The sequence below is a fragment of the Centrocercus urophasianus genome, unplaced genomic scaffold (genome assembly GCF_019232065.1).
Source record: "Centrocercus urophasianus isolate 14NV4802_14NV808 unplaced genomic scaffold, USGS_Curo_1.0 seq_11, whole genome shotgun sequence".
Taxonomy (NCBI): Eukaryota; Metazoa; Chordata; class Aves; order Galliformes; family Phasianidae; genus Centrocercus; species Centrocercus urophasianus.
The window spans coordinates 49655894-49672317 of NW_024884253.1; the positions used below are offsets into that span (position 1 = coordinate 49655894).

Consider the following 16424-nt stretch of genomic DNA (forward strand, 5'->3'; position numbering starts at 1 on the left):
TCATAGAATCACAAGGCTGGAAAGGACCTACAAGACCATCTAGTCCAACTGTCCTCCCATTACCATTTGTACCACAGCTACTAAGCCATATCTCATAGCTTCTCATCCAGATGCCTCTAAAAGGCTGCCAGGGACAGTGACTCCACCACCTCCCTGGACAGCCATTCCACTGCCTGACCACTCGCTGAGAGAAAGTTTTTCCTTATGCCTAATCTAAATCTCCTCTGGTACAACTTGTGGCCATTTCCTCGTGTGCTGTTTGTTGCCTAGGAGAAGAGGCTAAACTTCTCCTCATCACAACCTTCCTTCAGGAAGTGATGTTAATGTGTTAATAGTGATATTAATAGACAAATACAGTCAGAACATGCTGGAGTTTATAGCACTGTCTATTAACTGAGCATTCTTCCACTTCACTGTAAAAATAATCAATGAATTATTAATTTATAACTTACATGCTATAATCTTATGGTTTTTACATATTATTATGCATAAACCTATTATACTGAAAGCAGAACCCTCAAATTCTACTTGCCCATTTTATGCTTTCAATTTTGCAAGCAGAAGTACTGTGCTCAAGAATATGCTTCTAGTAATGCATAATTGTATAACAACTACTTTCTGGGGGGAAAAAGTGAGTCTCAGCACCACCCCAGAATGTTCATTGCCACATTTCTATCTCTTCACTTTTAAAAGTGTTTCATATCAAGCCCTTCAGGTCAATTTCAGTCATAAAAAATGCACACTTTAAAACAGGAGAGAACAAATCTAGCACTTATATACAATGTAAAACATTTGAATTCAGGCTGTGGTGAAATGCACTGAATTAGATCATCATTATCCTAAAGGTCACAGCAGTACATGGCTCATTCCAGGAAAAGTGTCCTCTTTCCCCAGCCTGGAGTTCCCCTTGCTGAGTGCCAGAACACAACGACCCCAGAGGGGCACTTCAGTTGATTTCCTGTCCTTCATCCCCTGGAGAGGAGGAGGGAATGCTGAGATCCCACACACACAAGCTAGGGAGAGGACACCACCACAGTGCCACCTTGTAGAAGCAGCTCCTGTACCAAGCTTCTCATCACCCCTCAAAGCTGCTGAAGTCTGTACCAAACCCAAACAAGCAACAATAACAAATTACTCGGTGATATATATAGATTATTTCTTTCAAAAGCTGATTTTCCCCACTCATCCCAGTGCCTCAGTATGCATGAGGATCAGCCAGCAGGGACAGCGCGCACCATTCAGACAAAACTATTTTAGCATCAGCAATATCCAACATAAACTTTGTGACCGTGCACAATGTTCCTCCACAGCATAAACTCAAGCTGTTTGCCAGCAATAACCTATATATTGATGTGGCATTAGCAGAAACTTGGAGGCTTCAGCTGGGAGACAAACTGTCAACCAACCGCTAATTGGTTTTTATGATGTGACTCATAGTTTAACAATTTCCCAGAATTTAATCACAGTGCACCCAGAAAGATCAATTAAAGAACAGGCTCAGAATTTGTGAGAGCCCTGTGTGAGGCTGGGGAAGGCAATGACCTCAGCAGTTTTGCCACAGAATTTTATGAATGAACAAAGAAAGGATTTAAAAGGTAAGTTAAATTAATCTTGTGTTTCCTTGCAGACCCTATCATTGTTTTTCTAAAGGAGTGAGCTTTTTAAATGAATGGTTGAGATTGAAGGATTGTGTGTTGCGGCTACTGCTTATTTTACAACTTCATTTACACAGGTGACCGTTATGCGTGTGACTTGAATTGCTCCATTATTTTTGGCTACTTCTTTTATATCTGTGTAGAAGAAGGGGGAGAAGTAATAGTAGGAGTAAATTCCTCTGGATTCTTGCACAAGTGTCATATCACATTATAGGAATTTTCAAAAAAGAAATAAACCATTATTAAAACAGTGCTAACAATGGTCCAACACAAAAATAGAGAAAATGCTATTGTGGCTACAAAATCCTATGATGTCCATTGTCTCTTTACAGCTTTTCAAGCTTTCCCCCTCAGCTTAACACAGTGAAATCTGTTATCTTTGTTCCTGCTTTCCACTGCAGATTTTTTTCAAGAACTGGACAAAAACAACAAGAAAATATGAACTCTTTTCAGTTCCGAAAAGGTTTTGCACAAACTGTCTTAGTCTGATCAGTTTTACTCATTAATTTCGTTGTTCTGAGCAAGTTAATACAGGGCTGCTCCAAAAGTAATGCCTTCTATTTTATGACCTTGGCCCACAACATCAGAGGCAGAAGGTAGTACAGCAGTACAGGTTGAGATCTCCCACCAATATTCCACATGTTGCCATTTGACAGATGGCAGCAGAGGGGCAGTCTGACAGAATGGCATCTGATATAGATGTGTACATGAAGCAAAGGTGCATCATTGAATTCCATGTGGAAAAAACGGCACCCACTGACGTTTATCAACACTTGCTGAACATTTACAGAGACCAAACAGTGGATGTGACCACAGTGAGGCAGAAGGTGGGTGTATTTCTGCAGTAGTGACAGTGATGTGAAAGACAAGCCATGTTCTTAATGGCCATGCACAGCTGTCACACTGTGAAATGAAAAGCATCTTGATCAACTCATCTGCACAGTATGGCTAATGGTGACCACATTGAAAAATAATATTTCATAGCTGAGAATTTTCTCTATCAAATAACATTACTGTGCTCATTGTATCATTTGTAGTTTCCATGGAAATAAATAGAAGGCATTACTTTCATAGCAATCTACATACAATACAATTCACAAGAGAACTGCACAACTACGATGGAAGACTAATTGCCTCCTCTGTTTTTGTTCAGTTCTTTTCTTATTCACTGAGAGCTCTCATAAGTGGAGATGAAATTTATTTTCCTGGCCAAGCTAGGTGAAAAAGGATTACATTGAAATAGTCTGAAAAGTGAGAGTTTTGGAGATATGGCAACATTCATTGCTCTTATTTCAAATATTATTTAAATATTAATACAATAAAATGTAAAACTGATATTTCCTTAAAGTAACAATCAACAAACAGTCATGCATGTTACATGCTAAAACATGAAGAAAAAATAAAAGGAGACTTTAGACAAACGTACTCTCAAAGAAAGCACAGGAATATACAAGTTGGTGTTCAGTACCATAATGAAAATGTTTTGTAACTTCTTCAAACAAAACTTCAGCTCCAGCACTGATCATATATTACAGAGTTACTGTCTCAATACTGACTTTTATGAAGATGAAAAGCTAGGGAATGGTAAGAGAGGATGAGGAAGAGACCATAGATCTCTGAAGCTGCTGCTAGGATTTCTACATGATTCACAAACATGAACATATCATATAACTCGACAAGAGAAAGCCTTCAGCATCTTGAAATTCTCCCATTTTCTCAGATGAATGCAGCAGCCACTCAGATGGTAGGAGGACGTCAGGAGCTGGAACAGCTCCATTGTATGACAATAATCAAATATTTAGGGTGAGGGATGTGAAGAAGAACAGTAGGAATAGCAGAAAAGCGCTGCTAGCCAAGTGCTCTTGGGATACAGGAGAACCAGATTCAGGTCTCTGCTCTGAATTAGAACAGGATGTTAACAAATCTGCTTGGGTTGGTTGCATCTTAGAGTTCTCCGCTTCATCCGGAGACAGAGCAGAAATATGTGAGTAATGAGAAAATGCACACCTAGCTCTGCATCTGCACCAACAGCTTCATTTTCAAGAGTTAACAGCTCCCCCTAAATCACATTAAGACCAGAGTTAAAATGCTAATTATGGAGCATGTGCATATTAATTTTCTGCTTCCTTCTCAGTAATGGGAATGCTTTTAAATGCCATTCATTGGGTTTCTTATGGGCTTACTTGGTTTCTTAATATATTGCAGGGCACTTCCTGCACTGCTTATAGAAGCAAATTTCCCACTGCTAGCGAGTGTTATCCCTGAGTAAGGTCAGCAGATTTGGTCCCAGGGGACTGAACTGATCTTCCAGCTTAACTACACTGAAGATCCAGTAGAAAGCAAAACAGATAGAATTCTCATTTAAAATTTGCTACTATATTGTGCCCTTCTCAGACACATCATCCAACACAAGCAACTAGAAAATGTTTTGTTGTAATAATCCTTTCAATTAGTGTTCTCATTACAGTGAAACAGCTGCTGTCTACAGTATATCTTTGTCAGGGAACTATTTATTTCCCATAATTTATTTATTTATACTTTTTTTTTTGTTTTTAAGACAGATGCAATAAAATAGATCCATGGAAATAGCAGAAATCAAAGCAGTGAGCAACAGCTGACCAGCTGAACACCTTTGCATTGAAAAAGAGGTAATCTCTATGAGACCCCAATTTATTCTTCTGTGATGGAAAAGAAAAATAAAGTTTATGTCAATGCCAGTGACCTACACCTGAAACTGCAGTGTGAGCCCTCATCATTAAAAAGAAAGCACACCAAAAACTGATCCTCCCGCTGATCAGTGGAGTTTGCATGGGCACTTAAAAGCCTTTTTGAATTCCAGCATGATAAATATTAGATGGACAAACCCTTGCTTAATGACAGTCAGGTAGAGCTGTTGGCATGTCAAGACAAACGAATCAGCACTGTTACTGCTTTCAGTTCCACACATACACGCTCACATCCCCTCCCTGAGCAGCCTGCTGCATGCCATCTATTTATTTTACTATCAAATCCAACTCACAGTAACTGTCACTGGAATATAAACAGTAGTGACAAAAAGCATTATCATGAATAATTTAATTCAAGCATTTTGAGTGCTTCTAAATGAGCAGTCTTCAGACTCATTCCCCGTGATTTCAACTCCAGGCAGCTTGCCAGCAATTCAGACAACAGCAATAACAGGAGGAAGGAATGTTCCTCTTCCACCTGCTTGTTCCTTGTGGCATGAAAACCTCTGCCATCAGCTGTGTTTCTCTTACTGTGACCCACAGTTAGGAATGAAGAAAAGCACATTCAGGTGATAAGCCAGGTAGTTCATAAGGTGTCCAAGACGATCAGGACACCTACATCCAATACCAGAACTGTGCTGCTCTTTTCAATCCTCATTCTTTGCCCATGATGGCCAGACAGATTATCAGGCTGAGTAAGGTATCTACCACCTGCACAGGCATTTCTCTAGATACAGTTCAAGATACCAAGCTCAGTGCAGTACTAAATATCTTCAGAACAACTGGAAGCACAACTGGTAAACACTCAAGAATCTTCTAGTTAACTCCTCTACTCTCAAAAGCTTATTAAAAAAAAAAAAAAAAAAAAAAAAAGCACTTCATAAATAGTATCTATGCACTGTGCCCTCCTGGCTTGTTCATAAACTTACTACCAAGGGACAACTATGGGTCAGTGCCCCAGCACAACACTAGCTCTCTGCTCATGAAAACAACACAGCAGTAGAAACACCAATGCAATAGGTGATGTAAATACAAAGCCCTGATCCCCAAACATCTTAAATCAAACAACCAATGGGGAGAAGGAAAGGCAGACTACTTCAACAAAAAGAAGAGAAAAAAGGATACAGCACTCATTTAGCAAGAACTACCTTTGTGAGGAATGTTATGCCATGAAAGCACAACATCGATCACAAAGTAGTAACAGGAACCTAAATCACTATTCAAGGCTCTACAATTCCTAGGTATTCAGACTCTGGATTCAAATGCAGCAGCAGAATAAATAGGAGTAGCTGCACTGACGTTAAAAAAAAAAAAAACAAAACACTAGAGATTTAATTGGAATTCCAATTACCTAGAGATCAACCACAATAATAAAAACACACCTAATATTTTACTGTCTTTTTCTCTTCTTCCTTTCTTCACTATTAGAAGTGAGAAAATGTGAGCTTAAAACGTGTTTCGTATTTTTCCTACTGCTTTATTTTCAAAATCTAAACATCATCCTCTAACACTTCCCCTACCATAAATGAATCTAATAGTTCTGACTCCTGACCACAGTACTGATGAGATGACTGCAATAATGCTCCAAAGTCTTCCAAAACCATCCATCATCTTAATCAAATCACTAAAAAGTTTCAAGTCCAGCATAACAGAACATGCTAACCACCCTCAAACTGATCAGGATGTGGGTAGCAAACCTCTGCAAAACCTCAGACTGTTACGGTTTATATACAAGATTGTTAGAGACATTAAACAAAGGATTTTGGTAACATGGGCTTGGAGGCATCGGCTGGATCACCACATTCTACTTCCCTCTATGACAGATGACCACAAGATAGAAACTGGAACATAAATGGATTGTATTCCTCTTTAAACTGAGATGATCTTCATGTTCTCTGTTTTATTAGAAGCTGACACTTAGGAAACTTCTAACCCATGGTCCACCACATATGCAGTCATTACACAGTGTGCCAGCATCCTTGTTAAACTGAATAAGCCTTTCTACCTTTCCACTCTCTCCCCATTTAAGCCCAAAACAATGATTTCCCCTCATAAGGAAATAGGAAAAAGTTATTACAAGATAAAAGAGAAAGAGGTATGTTTAATTCTTTCTGGATCTTTAGCATCTTTGTTTGCATGAGTCTCCACACTCCACACAGTCCTTCTTGGCCCTTTGCCTGAATTCCCCTTATCAAACATTATCTAGGTTATTTAGAACAGCATAGTTTAAAAAAACCCATTCTCATTTCAATCTCCTTTTTCTAACTTAGATATTCTTCTCTTCCAAATTTATTCTAAAGTTCGCAAAACACAAATTCATAGCAGTCCAGATGCAAGATTATGCCATCAGTCTTTGAGCATTTTAGATAATGTTTTCATTCTTCCATCTAGGGCGTTACACTCACTTTCAGGAAGATTTTTCAGCCTTTAAAACCTAAGCATTGAAAGTCCCTGAGTCTAACTTCTGTCTCATGTTCAGTAACACTCCTTTTTCCAGCCTTCTTCCCAGCAGGCACTTTTGCCCTTTTTCTATTTATTTACTGTTCTTATTAAGAACTGAAGCACACTATTCTTTTGACCATACCTAGACTATGTTTAACTCCTATTCCATCCTTATTTTATTACAGCCGTGCTTTTTCATTATTACATATATTCATATATATGTAAAGAACAGTTTTACACTTTGTTTCCATTTTCTTTGCAGGGTTTAAGTCAGCTTGACTTCTGGCAAATCTTATTTCATACTAAAATTACCTGATCTTTAAGAAGTGTTTCTTTATAGATCACCCCTCCCTCCCTTTTACTCATTCCTTGCAAACTGTTTATTTTTGATGATCTTTTTTGGGGTGGTTGGCCAGAAAGTTTGGTCTGGATTTCATCTCTAAGAGATACCTGCACCTAAGATGGGAGTTCTAAAAACGTGACTGAATTTTTAACTAGAAAATGTCACCACAGTGAAATGGTTGAGAGTTTCACTATCTAGTTTCCCTACACTAATTTTGCAACTAAGGTTAAGGAAACTTACAGGCTGTTTTTTGTTAACTTCGGATTGTAAGAATGATGATGACCAATTCTCTCTGACGTTAGTGTCCCTCTAAAACCAAATTTAAAAATAACACTGGCTCTTCACAAGTCAATAATTCTTTGAGAAACTGTTTGCAACAGGGAAAGATTTGGCTGTACAGCTATTAGAATCACTATCTCCAATTTACAGTATCCCATAACTATTTCACATCTATTGTGTTATTAGTATTATTTGAAATCAGCCAGATCTTATTAACCTTTTGCTTTCTTTGCTTTGGGGGTTGAAACTGATGATTATTATGGTTTTTTCAACCCAGGCCATTCTGCGATTCTTCATGCAATGTAATTTGTAGTTCTGAATGACTCCACAGTAGATGCAGATCACAGAATGATCACAGATTGGAAGGGATCTCAAGGATCACGAATCTCCAACCCCCCTGCCACAGGCAGGGCCAAAAGCCTCCACATTTACTACTGGACCAGGCTGCCCAAGGCCCAAACTGTAGTCACATTCCTCCTGTTTCTCTGAAATACACAAAAATGCACATAAAGCCAGTAAACAAACTAATATACAAATACCCCTGGTGGTCATAATCAACAGACAGAATTGTGAGATTCTGCATACAAGCATCACAACAAGCTAAAAGAAGTGCATAACATTTAACTCAAGAAAAATAATTTCTTCAGAATTCAGAAAACAGAACAAAATCTTGAAGTTTTGCTTCTCTGATATACGGAGCACTATTTCCTTCCCAACAAAATCTGTGGGCTAACTGATCAGTTCTAGGATTTCAGTGTACCATGATACATACTCAATCCCATACATACTAAAATGTTGCTATTTTTATATGATTTTTGAAGTCTGTTATTAAAATTTCATCATTCAGTTAAATTTAAAAACATGTCACAAGGTCATTCAGTTTAAAATTCTCTCTTTCTGGGGCGCTACTAGTTCCCAAATTTGAGGAAGTGTGCCCATTCAGGACAGCATTCTTGTTAGCGCTCAACTTCCACATCTAGATAAAAAGAACACTTTTTTATTCTTGTGTTCCTCTAAATCATGAGGAAATTTCTCTTCATGCTTTAGTGGTATTAGCTTATGAGAGTTTCTTCTAAGCTACCTCAGCTACCATACTGTTTCTAGATTAGATTCCATTTTTATCCTTTCAGCTTCAAAATGTACAAACAAGAAAAGGTTTATTTTTTATTACTTCCTGATAAGGAAGATAATTGACCAGTTTTTTTATTATTTTAGCACTTGTTCAAAAAAGAAGAAAAAAGACTTGAAAAGTAACTTTTACAAGCTGTATAAAAATAAAATGTTACCAGCATTCCCATAACAATGATAATGAAAACAGGACACACGATCCAATCAACCACTTAATGAGAGTCCTTGTTTACATTTTCATTTGTGGAAATGACAAAGTAAAGCAACCCAGAAACCAGAATCAACCCTCTCAGACTGGAATAGCCTACTTGGGAACAGCATTACAAAACAGTGATAAAAGCACAAGTATTTTTTATCATATGCAATAACATAAGACACGCGAGAGTTCTGTTCTCCGTGCTGTCAGCGTAATACTTCTTACGAGAACACTTTCACTTAATTGAAGAGATTTTTATCTTGTTTCTTAAGAAAACATTTCGACATTAAATGGCTAGAGAGCACACAGGATCACTAACAGTCTTCTGGCTCATTAGACACAAGAGGGTTACTGAAGTTGGTTAATTTAAAGGTATTGCTTCACTTTCACTCATCCATTTCTAGAACTTCCATGTATAAGCACTTCAGGATTTGGCCCATGGATTATAAATAATGCACATCATTGTTCCCTCCCAAGAGAATACTTATAATGTTGGAAGTGAAGAAACCTAGCTGAGATGGACTATTTTCAGCCAAAGGATGTTTATGTAGCAGCCTGGCATGCCTCCATAGGAAAACACATGCTCAATCCAGTAGAAACCCATTTTTAATTGCTGAAAAGCATTTTCTGAGTTATAAATAAATCTTCATACCAATTCTTTGGGCTTCTACAAAGACACACAGTAATTCTAAGGACATCTTACATAGCTTTCTGCCCGCCATAATAGAGAGTCAGCATCTCTATTATTGCCCAGAGTACTTTCTACTGAGCACTTAAGGATAGCAGGTAATAAATCATTTTTGTAATAAAGGAATAAATCATCTCTGTGGTAAAATAAGGATGATAGCATTCTTGAAAGTATAGAAACAGTAAATACAAATGGAAAAGGGTCAAAACTCAGGCAGTGCCAACTAAAAACACAAAGAATTTATTGAAATATGTTTGTAAAAGCTAATTAAAATATTAAGCCTATATTTCTCCTTTCCTAGAGTAGCTAATTGCTACATTTTCAACTTACAACAAAATTAGGGCAAGCCTTCAGATGTACAATTAACTGAATCTCATTCCAAAGCAGTCAACAGAAACCATGTGAGCATTTTTCTTTCTGAAATCAGAGTTGATATCTCCAACCTACAAATTCATTTTTTGATGCATACAGCTTAATGAAACCAGAATGGCTGAAAGTCCCCAAATTAGTTACGAATATTGAAATCCTATTAATAGTGAATAGAAAAACTGTTAGAACTGGTTTATATGGTTAAAAAAAGAAAAAAAAAAAAAAAAAAACTTTTCAATCTTTTCTTCTCGCATTTTCAATGCAGAAAAAGATGTATATCTACATATATCACCATTTAAAAGAAACAGACATTAAGGACAGGTCCATTTTCTACCTGTTGAATATATTAAGATGTTACATTCCTTAAGCATTTCATTCTTTGTGAATATGCCTATACGTAGCTTTAAATATCAAATTTATCATCAGTAGGTCAGTAGGATGAGATTTTTAGAGGACTAAGGAGCTAAGTGAATTTTGTTAAAAAATTATAGGTATAGCTTGAAATCAGCATTTTAGCTTTGGGAGCACAGCATTTATTTAGTCATTAGTTGGGCTGTTGGTGTTTGTTTTGTTATTTTTGGTGGTTTTTTGGTGGTTTTTTTTTTGTTGTTGTTTGTTTGTTTTTGTTTTGTTTTTTTTAACTTTTCTTCCTGAAGTTATTTCCTATTGCTTTCTGCATATATGCTTTGGGCAGCAGTTCTTGTGCACGCAGTGTTAAGAATTCTTGAAAACTGAGCTGGGTGTCTGCTCTGAAGCAGATACATTTTTGTACTACAAAACATGCAGCCATGAAGTGCAAACATGTACAATTCAGAGTTCAACAATAAACTTCCTTTCATGAGTATCACATGACAATATTCACTTAAATTCCCTATCTTTTTTTTTCCAAAAACCTCAGTGCAACATAACGCAGATGAGATTTGAAATTGAACATCTGATTTAAGATATATGGACTCAGTGGATGCACAAACAGTCTCTCAGAGCACCATCACGAGAAACCTACTGTTCAGTGGCTGTGTAGGTTGACCCAATCAATAACTTAATTATGTAAGTTAAATGACTAAAGCTAGTGTTACAATTTAGAAAATTAGTGCAACTGAGAGTGAATGGTCTGCTAATAAAACAGATGCATTAAACTGCAGCATATGCATAGGATAATTTCTTAATTTTTTTTATTATTTTAAATCAAAATAATGTTTGTAGAAATATTTTTTGCTATATTCATTTGGATCAACACAGTGTTGAAAACTCCTGGATTATACATGGTGATCTAAATGGTTTGCCACTGTAGCCCTTCTGCATCTTACAATTCTATGCAGATTATTACAGATCAGAAGCCCTCTCAGATTTGCAAAAAGTCTCCTATTCCATTTATTTACCATTGTTTCAAAGATACTTAAAATAAACCTCAATTAAAAATTCGTTTGGATTTTTCATCAGTTTATCAATTCACACATTTTCAAAACATCATTCTTATCAGTATGTATTAAAGTAATATTTTTTGCATAGAAGAGAGAGAAGTTTTGTTATGCCAACTTCATTCAGAAACAGTCCCATTTCTTTTGCCACTAACCAGTCAACAAAATCCAGTCCATACCTGAAATTATTGTTTTTTCTAGTTTATGTACATACTGGCTGGCTGCAGTGTTTTACTGTTCATGTCTTCCACGTCTAGGATACCAGAAATAAAGTTAACAAAACTAACTGCATATAAACTCACCCCTATTACAGAAAAGAATTTTTAAAAAGGAAAAATGCCACATAAAGGTGTCTAGCTAGTAATGCTAGATTGCTAGACAATCTAAATCAGCAGTTGGAAAGTAGGATTTTATAAAGTTTACAGTCTCTTTCCTCCAGTGAACTAAATAATCAGCAACTGACTTAAATTATATAGAAAACCACAGCCTAAAAATCACATGGCACTACAATACATTTTGGTGTTTAATCATCTTTGTAATCACTGATATCAAGTATTACAAGTAATAGACAGAGCTTAACAAGACAGTTAACCAAATACGTTTTCAGCTGCACATAAAAGTTCATGAATACAATTTCCTGTATTCAGCTAGATCTATGGACAATTAAGAAACACTTCAGAAAACAGCATGTTCAGCTAAAACTCAAATAACTCAGAGTTTTAGATCTAACTGAAGGAGGTGTTTCCTTTACCTTAGAAGACGTTCATATTTTTGATAGGGCAAAGCAGTATGATATCTTAAAGCTGATATACTGAGCACATACAAACAGGATGCTGAGTCTCTTCCCCACAGACAAGGATTAATAAGTTTTATCTTAGTAATCAGTTTTAAAGGATATTAAATGTTTAAGAAAAAATAGAAAAAAAAACCCAAAATTTATTAAGATTTAAATACTAACCAAAATGTTTCAGAGAATATAGAATTTTTTTTCCCCAGGGTATCTAGAGGTTCAGATTTCTTACAAAACAAAAATTAATCTAAGTTGATATCATCTACTTCAGACTATAACTACAGAGTTTATAACTGTGTTCTATAGTTTCTTCTCTATCGAGAAAACCCTAAGTGCAATGGATAAAAGATCAGTAACTGCTAGGTATAAGGTGATGAAGTGAGAAGACAGATAGAAGAACAAGAGGTAGGAAAGTTGGTCAGAGACTGTGACTGGGGAGTAGAGCGAGCCAGTAGACAAGGAAGGAAAATATTCATGGAAGGAAGATTAGAAAACTCAAGATTATTTATTTATTTATTTATTTTTTTAAACAAAAGACTTAATCAAAGGCAACCAAGGCTTAACAATGAGTTAAGCAAAACAGAAATAGGAGAAAAGATCAAAAATATTATTCATGTGAATGAAATGGAAAGGAATGGAAAGGATTTTTAAAAACAAAACAAAAAAAAAAAGTATAATATATAGTGGTTTTGTGCTCTTTTGTTTTTGAATGAAGTTTCTTTTACTCAACTTTTGACTCTTTGACTTAATGATGGTTTGGCTAGTTTTAGTTAAAATAGTTATAGATTTCCCTTTCATTTTCCATTCTCTGGACATCAAAAAAATCCTTCCACATTTTCTAGAAAGACTCACACATACACTCACACAGAATTAAACATGGTCACAGTAATAGTAGCCCAAAATGGTTACATTCAGATATATTGAATTGTCTCTAAAAAAGAGAGGATAAGTGTATCTCTACACAATTACTCTTGGCATCTAAAAAAAATGGCTCTTTTTCCTGTCAGTCACTTCTTGTGGTAGAAAAGGGTCAGCAAAAATAAAACGCACAAAAACAACATGGTAACTGCACATTAACTGGGAAGCTGCACCCAAATTCCTCAGTGGACACTTCCCTCTCATCTGTCACCTTCAGCACTTTTAAGAGAAACTTAAGCTCACCAATGCTGTAAAAATGACTGACAGCCTTACCTAGAGTGGGATTTCCTACCTTTTACGCTTGTTTTATTTATCTTTAGCTCTATTATTACTGGCCCAAAGTAATACTGGATACTTAAACAGTCAACATCAGCTACACCTACTCAGTTGGTACAGGTGCTGGCCCAAAGTCAATATGTTAGTTTCTTAGACTGACCAATAGCAATGGGGTGTAAAATGATGTGGGGAAGTAAAAGAGTACGAAAAGACATGACAGAAATCCAGGAATTAAGGTATGAACTACAGATGCTAAGCAAATCTCTTTCACTCCTGTACAGTAACACTTCACGATGATGGCGCCTTCAAATAGGGGTGAGATTTTTGGACTCCATAGCTAATAGCCAGATCTTAATAGAGCCCTAGTTTTCAACTTACTCTTAATTCTGCCAAGACACTTAAATGCTCTAAGACTCAAAATTTGGTCTAATTCAGATCTATCTCTGTCATGATTTTTATTGGATTCCACATCATAACATCATGTTGTAAGCTCTCAGAACCAGGGGCTGCTGTAAGCAATTCTTGGAAATCTGACTTAGCTCTACCTATAATTCATCCCATATATGTATTAAAAACTAGGAGTACAATTACCTTCATGCAATTTTTTGCACTTCTTCACCTTTAGTTCAGGTGTTGAGACTGTATAATCTACATTGCATATACCTCTGTCAGTTAATACCACTATAGTCACAGGAAATAATTACAAAAACCGAAAAAAAAGAATGCAGAATGGGTTAATCCAATACAGACACTCATCTAAATAAAGTAAGCTGTGGCAGGATATAATTTTGGTAAGTTTTTCAAATATTTATAAAAAGGATCTACATCTATCCTAGCTAAAATAAACGAAAAACAGTGAGTCATCATAGTTAGGATAGGTCTGCACGGCACAGATCTAACTCTGCCTTGCTTCTCTCTGCAAGAATCTGAAGGTGGTCTTCCTTATACAGAACCCCTTTACATAGGCTGGGTAAAAATCTGCACCAGCAGAAACCTTACACACCAACAGGTGGTTCTCTTTATTTTTCTCTCCTTCCTACTTATGCTAATGGTTAATGAAAACAGCAGTAAAAGTTGGTACAATAAAAGTTATATTTCCACTTGTGAAAAATTAATATTGCTACTGCCACTATACCACATATTAATGAACAGTTCATAAGCTATTTCTGAAACTTCTCCTTGCTTCTCAGTAAAAAGGAGAACAACTCACAGCATCTGTCTAAAGCAGAATAGATTCCTCAAGAACTCTTCTCAAAGAATTCAAATTTTTGTACATTTCTTTCCTTAGGAAAACAAGATCGATGTTTATATTCATATGCACGATACAAAAAAATGGATGCTTAGAAGGAAGACTCTATTACACTCTAGAGAAATCTGGGAAAACTTTCTGGAATCCCAACAGTTGTGGTTTATTTTTTCCTTTTTCTTTTAAAGAAAAAAAGAAAAAAAAGGTAAGAATTTCTGAGGTCCTGTAAACTCAGATAACGCTATGCTTATAGTCTAGATTTCCCAATTTGTTTCTTTAAGAAACTGTTGATTAAAGTGGTAAAAAATGATTAAAATTTCCCATTGCCATGAGACTGAATTTGTGAGTAGAATTATGACAAAGTCAGCATCAGAAGTTCTTTATATGCCTCCTTTACATTGGTAGTGTCATGAAACCAGATTGTTTTCTAAGGTACCTCATCCTTCACACTATTTACATCAAAAAGATGAGAGATGAGTATTTTACTTTAGCATTATGTAATTATTTCTCACTGTGGTCTGAAGTAGAATCAGGAAAGCATGAACAGGAATGATATGTTGCATTAGTACACTGAAATTCAGTCATCTGCAATCTCATCTGAGAGGCTACTAGGTGAATAGTACAATAGTAAGTGAACATATCCTCACTGCAAATTCCCCTAACAGATTGCAAATCCTCAAGTTGCAACACTGTCCCTGCTATCTTTCAAAAACTCACTTCTTTATGCAGACAGAAGGTGCCTCACAAACAGCAAAATGTAATATTTGATAGAAATGGTTTCTGTCTTCATAGGTTTGTACAATTGCTTTCATATTTACAATTGTAAAAGTCTAATAAGTATGTGATACATGGATGCTACTTGTCATCTCTATCAAAAAGAATTTATTATTTTTTACCAAGACAGTTGAATAAAATAAATCAGGGTAACAACAGAGTTTAAATAAACATCTTAAACGTAGCTGAGTAAAAAGACGGAGTTGAAATTTAATTCTTAACAGTAACTACAAATCCAGCCCCTTAGGCACAGTAAAGATGCCTTCAGGGACTCAATTTTTCTACCTAGACCATTTCACTATTTCAGGTGAAACAGCGCCAAAAAAGTAACTCTCAGTACCTAGCTGCACGGTGGGGGGAGGGGAAATGAAACACAAGCATCAGGCTTGAAAGTCCTTCAGCACCAAAGCCAACTTAAAGTTTAACTACAGCATCTGAGTTTATAGCATGTATTACAAATTAGCTCACTTAAAGAGGAAAAATACTTCCTCTTATATTACTAACCAAGACTTTTGCAGGCACTGTGTCCACAACAGATTCTTAAAAATGAATCAAGGAACGTCTTACCTTGCATCGTTGTTTTTGTGGGTTCTGAAAACAAAGGAATGAGCAGGAGGTAGATGAGGTAGACAAAGGAGAGTCCATTGTAACGGAAAGCACAGGCTGTGAGAAAAGAAGAACATACAGCTTAAAGATAATGTAATTTAACAGCATAGAGTAATCACAATTTGAATTTCTTATTTACCGTAGCAACTTTTCACCATTTTTAATATAATTTCTATGCAAGCCTTTAAGTGGCTGCTTAAAATAAGCAATGACATTAAAACTCTTGAAGTATTCTTACATTAATAAACATTTTAAGCTTAGCACTAGAGACTCAAGCTACAAAGACTTTGTATGGAGTGATGTACAGTCAGTTACTAGCACAAAGTTCTACATTTCTCATCTGTAAACTCAGAAAGCCATCCTCCATAAAAATATACAGAGATGCATAAATCAGAATTCATGGGCTCTCTTTAAGAATATACCAGCATCTAAGGCAAAGGATCAATGTTATCAGTTGGCCTACTACCACCAGCAGTAAATTTATGAGTTACTAACAAACAAAAATAACTTGGCTGTGACTTAATTTCAGTACATTCCCTATTATCCTATCTTGTTTCTTGATCTCCATTC

The 16424-nt window shown here is 36.1% G+C and overlaps 1 protein-coding gene across 1 annotated transcript in view; it reads right to left on the reverse strand.

Moving 5' to 3' along the window:
* Positions 1-16012, reverse strand: part of PIEZO2 (piezo type mechanosensitive ion channel component 2) — a 236754-nt gene extending 220742 nt beyond the window's left edge. The window contains exons 1-2 of the mRNA XM_042839118.1: positions 15994-16012; positions 15816-15911 (exon numbers count right to left, since the gene is read on the reverse strand). Coding sequence (XP_042695052.1) covers positions 15816-15911; positions 15994-16012 — 115 coding nt within the window. The remainder of the gene's footprint in view (positions 1-15815; positions 15912-15993) is intronic.
* Between the last annotated feature and the right edge of the window lie 412 nt (positions 16013-16424).